The sequence below is a fragment of the Fistularia commersonii genome, chromosome 20 (genome assembly GCF_037954325.1).
Source record: "Fistularia commersonii isolate RoL2024-O1a breed Wild chromosome 20, RoL_Fcom_v1.0, whole genome shotgun sequence".
NCBI classification, from domain to species: Eukaryota; Metazoa; Chordata; class Actinopteri; order Syngnathiformes; family Fistulariidae; genus Fistularia; species Fistularia commersonii.
Window position 1 is genome coordinate 12,635,901 of NC_141303.1, and position 15,525 is coordinate 12,651,425.

The window sequence follows — 15,525 nt, forward strand, 5'->3', positions numbered from 1 at the left end:
AAAATTAACCACTGAAGCAGGAAAACCGCTGGATTGCCCGGCAATGGCTTGACAAAAATAAATAAATTCCAAAAACAAAAAAAAAACAAGCCGGAAATTTAAAGGATAAAATAGTTTATTTTATAGTCTTATATTAAAGGTAGGCCTCAACTTGCAAGACAATTGTTGGTAGTATGTACAACATACCTGTAATTTCCATGGAATGGAATCAGACAAACAAAGACCTATTACACTAATTAAATCCTCCTAAATGGAAATAAAATGGAAACAATATACATACACACATTTCCTGGACGAGCAAAACGCTTCCTTTTTTTTCTGCTCTGAGGGAGCGGGTTGTGGGCGTGGGGTTGTCAGCAACATTGATTTTTTTTCTTTTTAATTACTGTATAAAGCACAACACATTAACAGGGACTCCTTGTACTGCAGAAACGGGAGCTACCTTTGACATTCAGTATTTATTCCAAAACCCTTTTCTCAAACTACAAGTGACGAATTGGCATTTTCCCAATGAGCTGTGAAATAACTACAAAATGCATAACATACTTTTGAACTTGAAAAACATCCAATCAAGGCTTTTTTTTTCTCTTTCTTTTTTCTTTAATCATATATGAAACAAGATGCCTAACGTATTCAGCCACCTAAAGTCATTCACTACTTCAAGCTAAAGGACAAAATACGATTTAACAGGTTTAGGAATATTTTCCTCCAAAACATCAATTTCAACATAGGAGTCACAATTTATTCTTTTTTTTTTTTTTTTTTTTTAAATCTCGTATTAACAAACATGTAGGGGCAGAGAAAGCTCTGCGATCCAGCGGGCCTGAGGTGGGAATCACTAACATTTGCTCCGGAGCGTCTTCACATTCTTTCGTGGAAAAGCTACAAATGATTTTACTTTTGTTTTTCTTTTAAAAAGGTAAACTCCTCCAGGACGAATCAATCGAGGTGTGTGTTTGTAAATTCTAAATAGTTTTCTTTCTTAACAAGAATAACAAAATAAACAAAACAAAAAAATATATAATATAGCAGTGCTTGGAGGTGTAGGCCTGGCATGCCTGTCTCCCCCTCCACCCTGGAAAAAACACAACCCAGGGAGGAGAAGGGGCTACATCAAGGGAACATTTAAAAAGCATCAAGTCCTTAAGTAGCCAAGCTGCCTCTTTTTGGGGACCCAGATGGTTGCTAAGAGGGACAGATCAATGACGGAGAACCAAAGGGAAGAGTATAAAGTGGGGAGGGGGATGAAACCTGAAACTCTCTGGATGTACTGAAGTCTCCCACCCAGCTGACCCGCTCCCCCTCCTGCTCTTGGAGACGGGGGGAAAATGAGAGATGGCGTCAGCTGAGGGGTTCGAGAGTCTCCGGCGCGAGCCCACCTGGAGGAGATGACGGAGAGAGCGTCGACTGGGACCCGTGGGCAGCCGTCTTTGGCTTCACTCGCCACTCTACGCTGCCCATCCTCTCTCCCCCTACTCTCGCCAGGCTGCGGCCGGGCTCTCTCTCTAGCTGGCCTCCACGCGCAACTTTTTTCGGTTGGGCGGCTCCTCGGGCTCCGACTCGGAGCTGGAGTCAGAACCCCCGTCGAACGCCGACACGGCGCTGCCCTTTGGGTTGGTGTACAGGCTGCTGTCGGATGAGGAGTAGTTGGCTTGGAGCTGCGCCGAGCCCTTCACCTTCTCCAGGGCGCGAACTGCACAGACGGGTGGGGAGGGGGCATTAGCACCCAGATAACACAAACAGAAAGAAAACAAAACACAAACACCATCGACTAGCAGGTCCTCACTTGCATGTTTGAAGAAAACATGTAAATTTATTCGAGAAAGGTGAGCGCGATGTTCTGTACAAAATACATCCAAAATGGGGACTTGTAATTGTCCACAAACTCAAAGTCTAAAAATTGTCTGAGTGACACCAGATGCTCATTAGAGACAGCGCGGTAGCACGCAGAGGAAAGGGCACGCGCAGTTTAACGACATGATTATAAATCTGGATTTAAATGTGGAGTTTGGGTTTTGTTTTGACAGTCCAGGACTGTCCTGAGGACGGCATAAAAGGTTGAGGAAGTCACATGATTACTCGGCCATGAAATAGCAATTTCAAAATCCCCGGTGACGACTTTCGGTTTTTGTCAGGGAACTAGAGAGAAGCCGGCCACAAAATTGTCGAAGTTGTCGAGGTGTGAGCTGCCCATTTCGAGTCTGGGACTGAACGTTCCCAAACCACTCGCACTCTCATTCCTTTATCACGACGACACCAAAAAAAACAAACATGGAGGCGATGACTTCGCGTCTCCAGCGACCCGCCCACCTAACGCCCCAGTCCCCGCCTCCCGTCCATATCTGCCCGCCCCATCTGATTCGCTGCCATCAACAATACCTTAGAGGGTGTTGGTGTTTAACAGGCAAATAAAAACGCGTGGAACTAAAACGGGCCTTCCGGGTTTTGGACAGGCGGCCAGTGGACGCGAGTGCGTGGAGTTACCTTGCTGCTCCAGCAGCGCGTTCTGCCTCTTCAGGTCGTCAATGTCCTGCTGGTGTGTGTGGTTTTTCCGCCTCATGTACTGGATGTACTCTGTGGCTTTGTCTAGGATTTGAGCTCGAGACGCCTGTTTGGTAGACTGCTGTTAGTGACACATGCAAAGATTGAAGCAATGACGCATGTACACAGACAACTTGTCACATTCTGCAGCACAAAATAAAAACACACATGCTAAACATCATCATCTCAGGCCGCTGGTTCTCCACCCCCTCCCCCACCCGTCACACCCTCCTACACTGCAGAACTCTTTAATACTTCCCGCTATCGCAGAGACGTTCACTTGTCTGCAAAACTCACGGTTACTCATCCCTTTCTGGTCCTACTCTTGTGGAACCGAATTGACCAGTGACCTTTAACAGTCTTCCTACATTCCAAAACAGTAAATAAAACGGCGCGTGGATGTAAAGAGCAGCAAGGTGGCAGAGCCTCCTCTGGGGGTTCCTAGACCGTGGTTGTTGGAAACACTGCCTGGGGCCCCTTTGGCCCCGAAAACACCCTAGTTCACAACCCCAACACCTTCCTCTCCAAGACTGGGCCAATTTACAGCCGCGCTGAGACCCCTCAGCTGAAGTCTTCGGATGACAGTTGGGCCTCATTCAGCCTTCACTTTCATATCAAGTGCTTTTTGTTCATTTAATACAGCAAGGGACGTTTCCTGTTCACCAATGATCGATCGACTGATAAACTTCCACTGTGAGCTCCAGGTGTTGCCATCAGACAGAACAATCGAGCAAGGATGGTTTCAAGACCTTTGCCAGGACTGAGCACAGAATTTCTGGACACATTAGCCTTTTCCCATTCAAGAATTAGCAGGACACCATATGGGCTTTTATCATTTGCAGACTTTAGTGGGGAATAATCGTTTATGTTCCTAAGTTGGACTCTAAAGGACTTGCACACGCAGAGTGTGTGTTACAGCGGAACAAGCAGTGTGGTGGCTGCTCGGCTCTCCTGTCTGAACAGATCATGGAGCGATGCTCGGCAGACTGCCTGCCACCGGGGCAAAATCATTTCCTGGCAAAAGCCCTGAACATAATATTCTTAAGCCTCCCTTTGACAAACAATTTTAGTCTAAACCCTTTTTAATTAGAAAAATTAAGAGGCACAAGTAATTCCCATCAACTTATTCAGCTGCACAAATTTTCACCATCAGCCATGTAAGTGAGGAGGGTAGTGAAGAGGAGCAGAGATTCAGATGCAGGTCTGAACACCTTGGATCTTTGGAGGGTTTTGGGATTCAAACTCCTCTATTAATCATTTCTTCCTTTTGGGAGAACAAGTATTGGATTTTGGTGTTTGGTGTCAGTGTAGCCCTGGGAGAGGCGTGGGTTAAGTTCTGAGGCAGCTGTGGCCAAACACCACCGAATATCATTCACATCGTGCTCATGGGTTGCCCCTACCCCCGCCCACGAACAGTCTCCTCTGAGAAACTCAAACCCTGCGCCCGGTTACAGAACCCACTCTCTTTCTGTCTGCGTCGTTGATGTCAAAACAGGAAGAGAGCAACAAAATTTCCCCAGAACAAACTTCCTGACGCCACTCCAAGTATTCAGACTGCTTCATTGAATCTCTCCCGCAATCTGCCCTTCTCTCCGCCCACCAACCACCTCCTACCCCCACACGGACACGCGCACTATAGCGAGAGGAGGCACCTGCATCTCTGCGTAGACTCAAAAACAACACTATTAAAATGACATCACGGTCCGAGTGCCTGAATGGAAAAACAGAGACTGAACATGCGCGCAGGCTTTGACCATATGGTCAGAGAGTGCGGCGCCCTTTTGAGTGCCTGCAGGACGCGCAGGCCGAGCATTACCAACCTTTTCTCCCAGCAGGGCAGGCACCGAGTCCCGGAGGCTGTGAAAGCTGTCTTTGATGTGGTCCCTACGCTTACGCTCCAGCGCATTGTGGTGTGCCCGTTTGTCTGCCTGCAATGAGAGAGTCACAGGGCCTTCAGCCTGGCAGCGTGGGTAGCAGACGGCGGGCGTCCAGCGGGCTCCCGCTCAGCCTACACAAACCGCTGCGCTGCCAAGTTACACTGACTTTACAAAGGGAGAGCCGGAGGGGGGGGGGGGGGTTAAATCGGTATAGTTACCGTCAAACAATAGCCATCGTCAGTGGTGGACAACAGTGACAAGACACCGGAACGTTCAAGACCAACATAACATCCATCTTGTTTTGTTTTTTTTTTCCTGCCTCTTTTTCTCTTTGGATTTTAAAGCCATCCTCTTCCATCTGTACAGCCTCTCACCTCACGCTAGTAACACAGTTACATCCTGGCTATGGGCAACAAATAAAAACATAATATTCAGAGGAATGTTTTTTTTTCCACCATAATTGCATAAAATAGAATGATGAGCATTTTATTTTCACTTTCTCAAAAAAAAAAACGACAATGTTCTTTTTCAAAATTTAGCATTGGTAAAAAGTGGTTTGTTAATATTCTAAAACTTAGCCAGTCATTTTTACCACTTTAAATGTGAATTGGAAACCAGTTTACACACACACACACACACACACACACACACACACACACACACACACACACACACACACACACACACACACACACACACACACACACACACACACACACACACACACACACACACACACACACACACACACACACAATTTACAGCTCTGCTTTAATCATAACAATGTACAGTGAAGAGGAAAATTGCCTTAGTGAAAAAATATTTTTGTGGGCGGTGAAATGAAGTGAAACTGAAGAAAATAAATGGGTAGATATGTCAAACTCTCAAGAGGACAACGCTTTATTTTTCTGGCCTGGCGTGCATGAGTATTCAGCCAAGGATTAAACTTCTGAATTTGATTATTTAATTTTCTTGAGCCTGAAATCTGACAAATTCTGGTTTCTCTTTCTCTTCTTTTTTTTTTTTTTTTTTTTAATCCGTCACATGACATTGTGCTGAAGCAGACCAGAAGTAGCGCAGAGCATTTTGCTAAAAATGTGCTTCAGCTATCAATCATGGACCAACACGTACTGTGTTGCAGAAATAATTATATAATGGCTGCATGTCTGTTTGTCCTGTCACCCATCCATCTCAACAGGGGCCCTCTGCAAGAGCTCAGTGCCATAAAAATTAAAATTCTCATCCAGGTCAAAGGTCTAACTCACATGGGGTGAGATGGACCAGGCACAACACCAGAACCCGATGACTCATCAGTTTGACTTTCACACGATTCAGGTTTGCAAAAAAAGACGCCTGTAGCAGTAGTGAACCACTGCCTTCCACATCACACCACCTGAAACATGTGACCTCAACGCACCATGTCACACTAATGCTTAGTTTCACTCAGCAGTAGCATGACACGTGAAACTCCCTTTTCATGAGTCATGTCAACTGCATTCACCAGAAACCAGCCAAGCTCATGGTAAACACCCTGGCTTGACACACACAGCCACAACAGCAGAAGGCACCATACAAGCACTAACTTGATTTTCAACACCACCATAAAGGCATAAAATGCCTGCTTTTATCACACATCATCACATGATAAGGCAGGCAGATTGGACTAGTGCACTGCTATGCAACCATTTATGTATCAGTTCGCATCTTATATCTAGTGCCTTGGTTCAGATGTGACACTGGCCCGATCCACGATGACGCATGAGTGGAGGTCCAACGGAGGCCTGAGCGACTTTCGCTGGTCAGGCTGCCTCGCAGAGCTTCAACACAGAGGGAACTCATTTATGTATTAGTAATGATACAGCGAGATAATGTTTTGGCTCAGGAGAACAAGACACGGTAGAATTCCATGTGACACCACGTCAAACCGACTGACTCAGTCCACAGGCCACACGACATACGTGTCGAAACAAGCTCATGGGATGTCGGCATCTCCAAAATGACTGACATCTCGCTGGTGTTGCTGTGGTTTTAATGCTGGAGAAGAACCACTCAGGAGGGGAGCCCTGCAAGGTTAGCACTTAGCTCATATACTGCACAGTTAAAATGAAGCCATCATAAGGAAATTACAGCATATAAAACGAAATGCCTATTTTGTCATAAGCCAGAGAGCCACGGTGGCAGCTGTTCCTATTGCACAAGAGCAGCAGCAAACCATCCAAGAGACAGATCCAACAGGACTATGGGCCTCCTTCAATCCCACACAAAACCAGCAAGAGGAGCAACTCCACCCCCTCATTAACCCTGGTATCAACCAACACAGGACTACCACTGACAGCATGTGCAATTACAAGTCTGGCAGCCATTTTCCTGTTGTCAGATTCAAGGAGGAGACAGCAGGAATGCTCTATGGATCCATCAAACAGGCTGCTCCTTAAATCATAAAGCAAATTGAATAGGATCCATTTCAAAATGAGTTGCGGGATTCTAATTTGAGGCTTTAGTACTGGCTGTTTTATGACCACTTGTGTGCATAGAACGGTTAAAGATACTATGGAGAGTTTGTGTGTGTGTGTGTGTGTGTGTGTGTGTGTGTGTGTGTGTGTGTGTATATATGACAGCTCATATTCTTTCAAGTCAAGGTCCTCTAACATACAAAAAGGCTTTTCGATTGCAAACCAATCTACATAATCCAGAGACCATGTAGTAAGACATCTCCCCCCAATAGGTCCTGTTTACTGGCTTGCCATTTTGGATAAACAGTAGTGGAGCCACAAGCATTACATCTGAATTACTCAGGAAGCATGCTAACTGTTCTGCCCAGCACAAATCTTTACCTAAATAAAAGGTCTATTGGTGCAAACCACTGTATCAAACTTCTTCACCATTAGTTTCTGTACAAATTCAGACTGATGAAAAAACTTCTTATGAAATGTCACATTTTCTGCTGTTCATATGATAAGCTTGTTGTCAGAGAAGTTTTGCACATCACCTTAACATGTGATAAAAACAGTCAGCATAATATGTTCACAGACTGATGTTGGAACAGTCGATCATGTGAACTGAACAGTGCATTCTCAGCTCAATAGAGCAGATCACGGTACCTGCAGCCTCCACCACGTACTGATTCAATTAGTCCTTGAATGCATTGTTATTAGCTTCACCTTAGTAATGTGGATCTGCAATGTGGTTTGGGTTTAAATTAATCATCTTTGCTAGCTGTACAAATGACCAACATCACCCTTCCTCTAACATTCACAAGATGTTCAACCGGTCCATTTGTGTGAGTTCCCTCTCTTGGTTTGTTGTTAAACATCATGTACATCATCATAACCATGAAAACCCTTATGTAGAAAGCATAGAATTACACACAGGACTGGAGAGCATGAAAGCAGACTCCACTTCCTGAGTGGGGGTGGATTTAAAGACAATCCCGAATAGGATTTTAACAGGGGTATGGAGGAAGGCTGACTATATCTGAACATGCATTACAATTAAATAATTTTACAAAAAGTAAAAAAAAAAAAAAAAATAGAAACTTCCAAATTTCCAAGTAGCGTAACGCTGCATCTCTAAATATAAAATGTTTGACATTTTAAGTGGTATAAAAAAAAACTATCAGAAAGTCACGGCATACTGAAATGCAGAGCTAACCATCTCCACAACATAAAACCTGCACTGGCCTGTGTAAAAAAAAAAAAGAGCTCCCTTTTTAATATGCATTATGCCAACAGCCAGTCATATTACATAGAGAAGACAACCTGTGTTTGGAATTGTGGATTTTCATAAGTAATCAGATGTTTCTGATTACTTCAGTATAAGAATATCATGGAGTATAACAAGGGATAACCCAAGAGTGTGTTTCATGGTTTTCAATGCCAAACATGGATGCCAAGAACCACCAAGGACAAAGTGGTATTAAACCATTTAAGGGAAGCCTACGAGTTGATTATAGCACTTGTCCCATGACTGTTTCCTACATAGGAGGATGATGAGACTATTTATCTTTGCTGGTTTTCCTGCGATACATCCTTTGGACGGAACAGACAGTCTCAAGCGTCTATGTTGAACACACCCCCAGCAACCAAGCTATCATCAGCGTCACGTTGCCTTTCCCCAACAACAGGAGCCCTGAACCGCCTGGAGATGCGAACCTTCCTCCAAAACCTTCAAAAAACATTGCTATTTGGAAATGATGACCAGTTGCTTACTCTCAATTCAAAATCTAATTGACTGTTACAATACAAGGACTACTTTGAGCAAGTCCTGATATTTACATACTTAATGAATTTAAGTCACAAATTTCAAAAATGTAATAAGAGTTCTACTTCCACTGCTATGCTCTCAAAATGATACATTCTAGATTGATGTGAGCAAAACTTGGATTTCATCTGAGCTGGAAGAAGATATACCACTCGAGCTGTCCAGCTCGTTAGCCAGCGTAAAATGATTACGTAAATGCAACCCATTATTGGTCCTTCATAAATCTGATACCTTTTGCAGGCAGCGCAAGAAGACACACCGGCCGAGCTGCTTCCTCCATTCTATTCATACATGACCATGACACATTACATAACTGCTTCTGGAGCCGGGTGGAGGAGCTGGTAGTTGAGGCTCCTCCACCATAGATGGTTGTCTCATATTGACTGAGTGAAAGCCTACACTTCTGCCAGGCTGCTGGAGACGGTGGAAAACCTTGCACTAATAACGGTGGAAATACCATTAAAACCCCAGACTCCGGCAGGCGAGGGAGACTGCTGTTCCAAAAATTAAAATAAAATAAAATAAAAAGGCATAAAACCAATAGCAGGTGCTTCCTGATTTTCAGGAAATTAATGCAGTGAGTCACCAGTTGACAGCCTGAACTGGTTATCTTAAAGTATTTGCCTGACGTCATAATTTCAGATAAAGACAAATAGACAAAAGCATTGAAATGAATAGTGTAAGTTATATACTGATGCCTCATGTGACATCCCCCCAAGGCAACCAACCTAAAGATATCACAGCAACTACCAATACAGAAAGTGGATGCGGTCTACTCAGCAGTTTACAGTGAGCTTGTTTACAACTTATTAGATTTAACCGTGTACTGTTTGCATATTAAAATAAGAATCTAGTAGATTCGCAGTTGAATGGTTTTCCCTTGTATTACTTTCAATGCTTTAGTTTAAACATGCTACATTAAGATCATGTTTATTGTGGCAGCTAGTTCACTGCATTAATAAATAAAGTCTATAAGCTGCGAAATTGCATTTATGAACTGAAGAATCTTGGGTCTTGGGGCAGACATTTAAATTGGCATCGGTCTACATAGTTTAATCAAGTTGAGAATTTTTAAGATTTCATACAGACTTTGCATAGAAACTGCACTAAGTTACTGCTGGGGCCAATTCAAGATATTTATTTTGTAGGTCTGGCATGTGATTTTCCACACCTAGACATACATCATGGCGTGTGTGAGGATGGGCATAGCAATTCCACATCAAACCAAAAATTGATGTTTTTTAAATAAGTTTAACTTCAGAAAGGTTACTTGCACACTGTTGTACGTTATGAGCCTTATGCAATGTAATATTAAGTTGTCTTAGTTAAATGACAAATTGTATGGTTGTATTACACTTCAGGGGTATAGATAACCCTGTCAGTGGTTGCAGACAGCAAGGGCATGATGCATGTTCGCATAAATTTCCTGTAATCAAATTAGTAAGCACAAACTAAAGTGAAATAAGGTTTGAGCTTCGTGTGAGGAAGTGCAGCTCCAAAGTCAAAAAAATTGATAATAGTGAGGGAGAATCAGCAGGAAAATGTATGGCGCCTTTATGATGTCAGTAACTTTTATGGCATTAGCTCCACTCTGTTCCTGCGCTGCGGAATAGAGCTGGGCTGGCAGTGCATTAACCAATTCGTGTAGAGGTGTTTTTCTCCAGCTATACGTCATTCATTGAAGGTTGCCAGCCCTTCTGTAGCCTGTAGAGGTGGTGGCTCTAATCACAGGCTGCAACACAGGAAAACATCCCGCAGCTCCCCTTCCTGACACGAAGGCTTATCCGAGACGCAGGCGCGGCCGCCGTTCCTCCTCCTCCAGCCGCGCAACATCATCCGAACACCGGGCCGCGGATGCGGCGCGCAAATGTACAAAGGCTCCGTGCGCGGAGGTGACCTAGATGTGCGATTCGAGGACCCGAACACGAGCGGAATCCCCGCGGCGTTGAGGAAACCGCCGGGAGGAGGGGGGCACTCGTAGCGACTAACCTGCTGTCATCCGGCGCAGAAAGATTTCTAATAACCGGGGAAAAACAATAAACGTGCAGCAAAAATGCATTAGTAGGGGGATAAAGCTTTGGTCTAAATATAGATATCGTGTTACCGAGTGTCTATGGCCGCGCACACAGGATAGGGGATACCCTGCAATGCACTGAGGTTGATGCCGACCAACAATCGCCGCACCGACACTAGTCCACGGGCAATTCTTTCATTGCTTTGAAAATAAACGAGATATTGCCATGCAGAAATATATATCAAATACAAAAGAGTGATTTTCCACAAGCAAGCAACACTTTCATATTCGCCGTTTTGAGACTGATCCGCCTCCCAATTGCAATCTTACCCGTCGATTTTGTGTCAAGATAAATAACAGAATGTGACGGTTAAAATTAACTTTGCATCCACAGACACATTCTCGACACTGGACAAATCCCCCCTCCCAGCATTACGCACCACAGAGTGATATCTCGGTGATTCTTCCTGCAAAGAAACAGAACAAAAAGTACAATTGTAGCCATAATTGTGCACCAAATCTCACTAAGTGAGCCGAAGTGACTTGAAAATGAAATAATCTAGCAAATGGACGATGTTTCGGAGCCAGGAAATATAGTGCTGGTTATCAATAATTTCGGACATAACTACATATCAGGCAGACAACCAAAGCTAGCCAGCTTATTTGTGGCTAACACTAGCTGAGAAGCTACTTCGGCTAAATCACCAGCAACAAAACTATCATCCATAAGAAGCTCCAATTGGCCATACTCACGTCACTATCGACATCGACATCATCGTTATCACTCATTCTTCGATAAAATGTTCAAGTTTAAAAGGAAGTGTGGCTAAAAAACAACATGAATCGGTTTAGCACCAAGCGGCGCTCTAACAAATTGTTAGCAGCTCACGTTCTGTTTGGACAGAACCAAAGAGGACTGTCTCCACGTGACTACTCACCACACAGAAAGTACCCTGGCGCAGTACGCATGCGCACAATTTACGAGGCTTATGGTCATCGTAGTCATATGGAAGGTTTTACCGTACATTATTTGATGGAATAAGTCTTCAACGAATCTTGAATACAGAAAAGTTCATGATCATTACAGTATTTAATCTGCCTAATAACTAGAGCATCGCTTAACGGCTTGAATTGAAATTGAGTGATAAAGCGTTGACTGGCGAACTACAAAATCCAAGAATCTGAGGAGTCCTTTTTAGCGTCACCACGCCCTTCTAGTTTGAATGCATTATGGTAATTGTATTTTGAGCCCTGTTAGTATGTCACGGGAGAAAATACACATTATGGTAGAGACACGTGGATAATGAGAATAAACTAAAGAAATAAGAACAGTTTTAATTGTTCGCCAAAGGCCAAAGTCTTTCCTCTTATCATTTTTCATAAAAGCATTATCTGATAATTATAGACTCATTTTATTGCAGCACTCAAAACAGATACATGACTGGCTTTGTGAAACTGAAAGTATTATAAGTATGACTCATCAAGTACATGATTAACAGAAATGTAAACATATTCTGACTGAAGCGAAAATGAAAAAAGAAAGGTTTACTGCTCTTTAAATATTAATGTTATGGTTTTGAGTTCTTTGTGATGGTTACTTAATCCATGGACTGGTATTTCTGACTTTTTCTGAGACCAATATACAAATACTAATCAAGGTGAAAAGTACAATAAATGCAATATTTCAAATCTTTCTTTGTAATGAGCAATTCAGATGCATTTATGACCTTTTCATGCTCGGTTGTGTCGGCGGGAGAAGTAAACAGTGCTCTATGTTGTGGGGGGCTGGTTTTAGTGCAAATTGCAAATAATCTGCTCTGGGCTTCCTTTTCACAAAATTGTGCTATAGATAAGGAGCTTACACTGTGGATTATTTTGCGCCATGGCTCAGTATATGTGTAAAAAGATGCTGGGAGAGGCCTCATTCATTCCCATAGCAGGTCAAGAGGCCGCAGCAGCTGCGGGTGACACTCTGCCCTCCATTTCCCTCACAGCAGACCCACAGCTTAAACCTGCATTGACCACCATACTGCTGTCTCTTCATCCTTCTTCCGCCCCATCTGGATCATCTTCTCTCTGTCTTATCTCTGTATCTCTTCTCAATCAATTTCACGACCGTTAGTAATCGTATGCTTTATTCTGCAGAGACAAGAAGTGTCTCTCAGAACAATATAACCTATTTAAAGCATGGCAACACAATAAGGTGATGCTTTAATAATGCATCTGCTGCAGCGAGGACTCTCTGTCTTCATGGATGACAGCATGGAAGCAGCAAGTTGTATTTATGTACTTCGACAGCCTTTTGAATGGTTGGAAATATTACAAGGAAATGATAATGAGATCTTGCATCCAAGACTTTTCTCAGCTGCCTTCTTGCCACACCCTCACTGCTGTTCCCCCTCTGGCCCGAGTTGAGTTATGTTTTAAGCACCATTTCAGGCCATGAGTTCTTGACTGCAGGGAGCTCATCGAGAACAGACATTGATTAGCTGTGGGTGCAGAAGGGAAAAGTAAAAAAAAAAAAAAAATCCAGGCCTAGTGAAGCACCAGACTGTAATCATAGCTGGAGAGGCTGATCTGTCCGGGCAGAGCCTCCCACCCCTCCCCCATGTCCTTAGTGGGCCGGCCTGTTAAACCATTAGAATGCCCTGCTTTTGTCCCCCAACCAGCATACTTCAGACTACACTGGAGGGCCCCAGAATGCAGTCACCATTATATGTTTTTGCACTTGGCTTTGTTATCAGTGTGGGACTTATGAAAAGGAGGGAGGGAGCATATGCTCTGTCAGATACACAAACAGCTTAAGGGTAGAGCAGTGCCCCCTGCCAAAGTAATACATGAAATGTTGTAATAATTCACCCCAAGCCCACACAAACACACATATGCACAAATTTCATACCTGCCTACCGTACATACATAATATAGCGTTTTTAGTCAGGGAAACACTGACGGTAAAACGTCTGTTTCGTGAGCAATAGCTGTTGAAGGTCCACAACCACGCCACATGAGCCTGCAATACAACTAACTGTTCCCCTCAATTCCAGGTAAAAATCCCCAGATTTCATGGCACCCTAAACTATGCCCACATTATTCCCAACAACCCCAAAATCCCACAGAAAACATCAACATAAACGCCAACATTCCTGACTCGCTACAATATCTTACACTTTATATATATCTGCATGTTGAGACTGATATCCACCGTGGATCCATTTTTCTGCTTTGATTATTTCCAAGGAGATGCCAAACTGGCACATTATGTAATTTAACACAGAAACACTCTTGAATGTCGTTTAAGAAGGCAGTAGCAAAAGCTATACAGATGAGATCTTTTTGCAGTAAACTCTTTTTTTTCATTTCATAATCCAAAAGAGATATGACTGCTTTAATTCTCATTGACTTTTTTGCATCTCATACTTCAGCCAATCCATTTATTCCTCATGAGTCTTAATTTTTATGCATTAATTTCCCTTAATCTATCTGGGAGCTTCTTTTGGCAGATACTTTTTGGAGACCTGTGATGGTTATTTGTCACACTCCCTCTTTTCCATAAGAACACTCTTGGCTGACTCAATCTCATACTTCTTTTTCTTCTTCTCCTTTTGGGTTTTCCCTTCAGGCGTCGCCACAGCGAATCAACCTTCTCCATCTAACCCTATTCTCTGTATCCTCCTCTCTCATACCAACTACCTTCATATCCTCTCTCACTACGTCCATAAATCTTCTCTTTGGTCTTCCATGAGACCTCCTGCCTGGCAGCTCCAATTCCAGCACCTGTCTACCAATATATTCACTATTCCTCCTTCGTACATGATCAAACCATCTCAGTCTGGCTTCTCTGACCTTCTCTCCAAAACATCTAACATGTGCTGTTCCTCTGATAGACTCATTCCTGATCCTATCAATCCTGGTCACTCCTAAAGAGAACCATATTATATTCATCTCTGCATCCACTAGCTCGTCCTCCTGTCTTTTCATCATTGTAACAGTTTCTAGTCCATACAGCATCGCCGGTCTCACTGTCTTGTACACCTTTCCTTTTATTCTGGCTGATAGTCTTCTATCGCATAATACCCTTGACACTTTTCTCCACCCATTCCAACCTTCTTGAACCCGCCTCCAGACCTCTTTTCCACATCCTCCGTTGCTCTGGACAGTTGACCGCAAGTACCTGAAATTCTCCAACTTCTTGATCTCTACTCCGCAATAGCTGTAGTTGTCCAATCATCTGGAAACTCTCAGTGACCACTCAGAGCCTTTCTCAACTCCTCCCTGAAAACCGTACAACACTTCTCCCTTTTCAGCTTCCACCACTTTGTCCTCTGCTCTGCCTTTGTCCTCTTGATCTTCCTTGTCACCAGAGTCATCCTACAAACCACCATCTTATGCTGTTTGACACTGCTCTCACCTCCAACTACTTTGCAGTCACAGACTTCTTTCAGGGTTACCTTGTCTACCTTGTCTGCTCCTACTTCCGCTCTTATAAGTTACCCCATGTTCCTATGTTGCACCAATTACCACTGTCTCATCTCTGGGGATATTCTGCATCACTTCATCTAGCTCATTCCACAACTTCTCCTTCTCCTCAAACTCACATCCCACCTGCAGGGCACAGCCACTGACAACATTGAGCATCGCACCTTCAATTTCCAGTTTCAGACTCATACATCTATCTGACATTATTTTCACCTCCAGAACATTGCTAACAAATTCCTCCTTCAAGATAACTCCTACTCCATTCTCTTCTTGTCCAGACCATGATAGTCCAACTTAATGCCTGCTCCTTAGGTTCTAGCCTCACTACCTTTCCACCTGGTCTCCTTGATACACAGT

The 15,525-nt window shown here is 43.5% G+C and overlaps 1 protein-coding gene across 4 annotated transcripts; it reads right to left on the reverse strand.

Annotated features, from left to right (window-relative positions):
* Positions 1–97: 97 nt before the first annotated feature.
* On the reverse strand, positions 98–11,610 carry max (myc associated factor X). 4 transcript variants are annotated; one of them, XM_086167047.1, is made up of 5 exons: positions 11,446–11,610; positions 11,133–11,159; positions 4,362–4,469; positions 2,485–2,623; positions 98–1,693 (listed from the first exon to the last, which is right to left on the reverse strand). In XM_086167047.1, exons 1-5 carry the CDS (start codon positions 11,479–11,481, stop codon positions 1,506–1,508), a joined length of 498 nt encoding a protein of 165 aa, XP_086023173.1. In that variant the 5' UTR covers positions 11,482–11,610; the 3' UTR covers positions 98–1,505. The 4 variants fall into 4 exon arrangements, with proteins under 4 accessions (XP_086023173.1, XP_086023176.1, XP_086023175.1 ...); XM_086167048.1 differs by having other exon boundaries at positions 1,320–1,693; positions 2,485–2,608; XM_086167050.1 differs by lacking the exon at positions 11,133–11,159 and having other exon boundaries at positions 2,485–2,608.
* Between the last annotated feature and the right edge of the window lie 3,915 nt (positions 11,611–15,525).

What these genes read in the sequence shown, in the direction of transcription:
- max (XM_086167047.1), bottom strand. Translation starts at nt 11,481, where the DNA reads ATGAGTGATAACGATGATGTCGATGTCGATAGTGAC. An exon ending in CACCGAGATATCACTCTGTG is followed by an intron (nt 4,470 to 11,132) that starts GTGCGTAATGCT and finishes CTCTCATTGCAG; the next exon opens with GCAGACAAACGGGCACACCA. An exon ending in CGCGCTGCTGGAGCAGCAAG is followed by an intron (nt 1,694 to 2,484) that starts GTAACTCCACGC and finishes CCGTCTGTGCAG; the next exon opens with TTCGCGCCCTGGAGAAGGTG.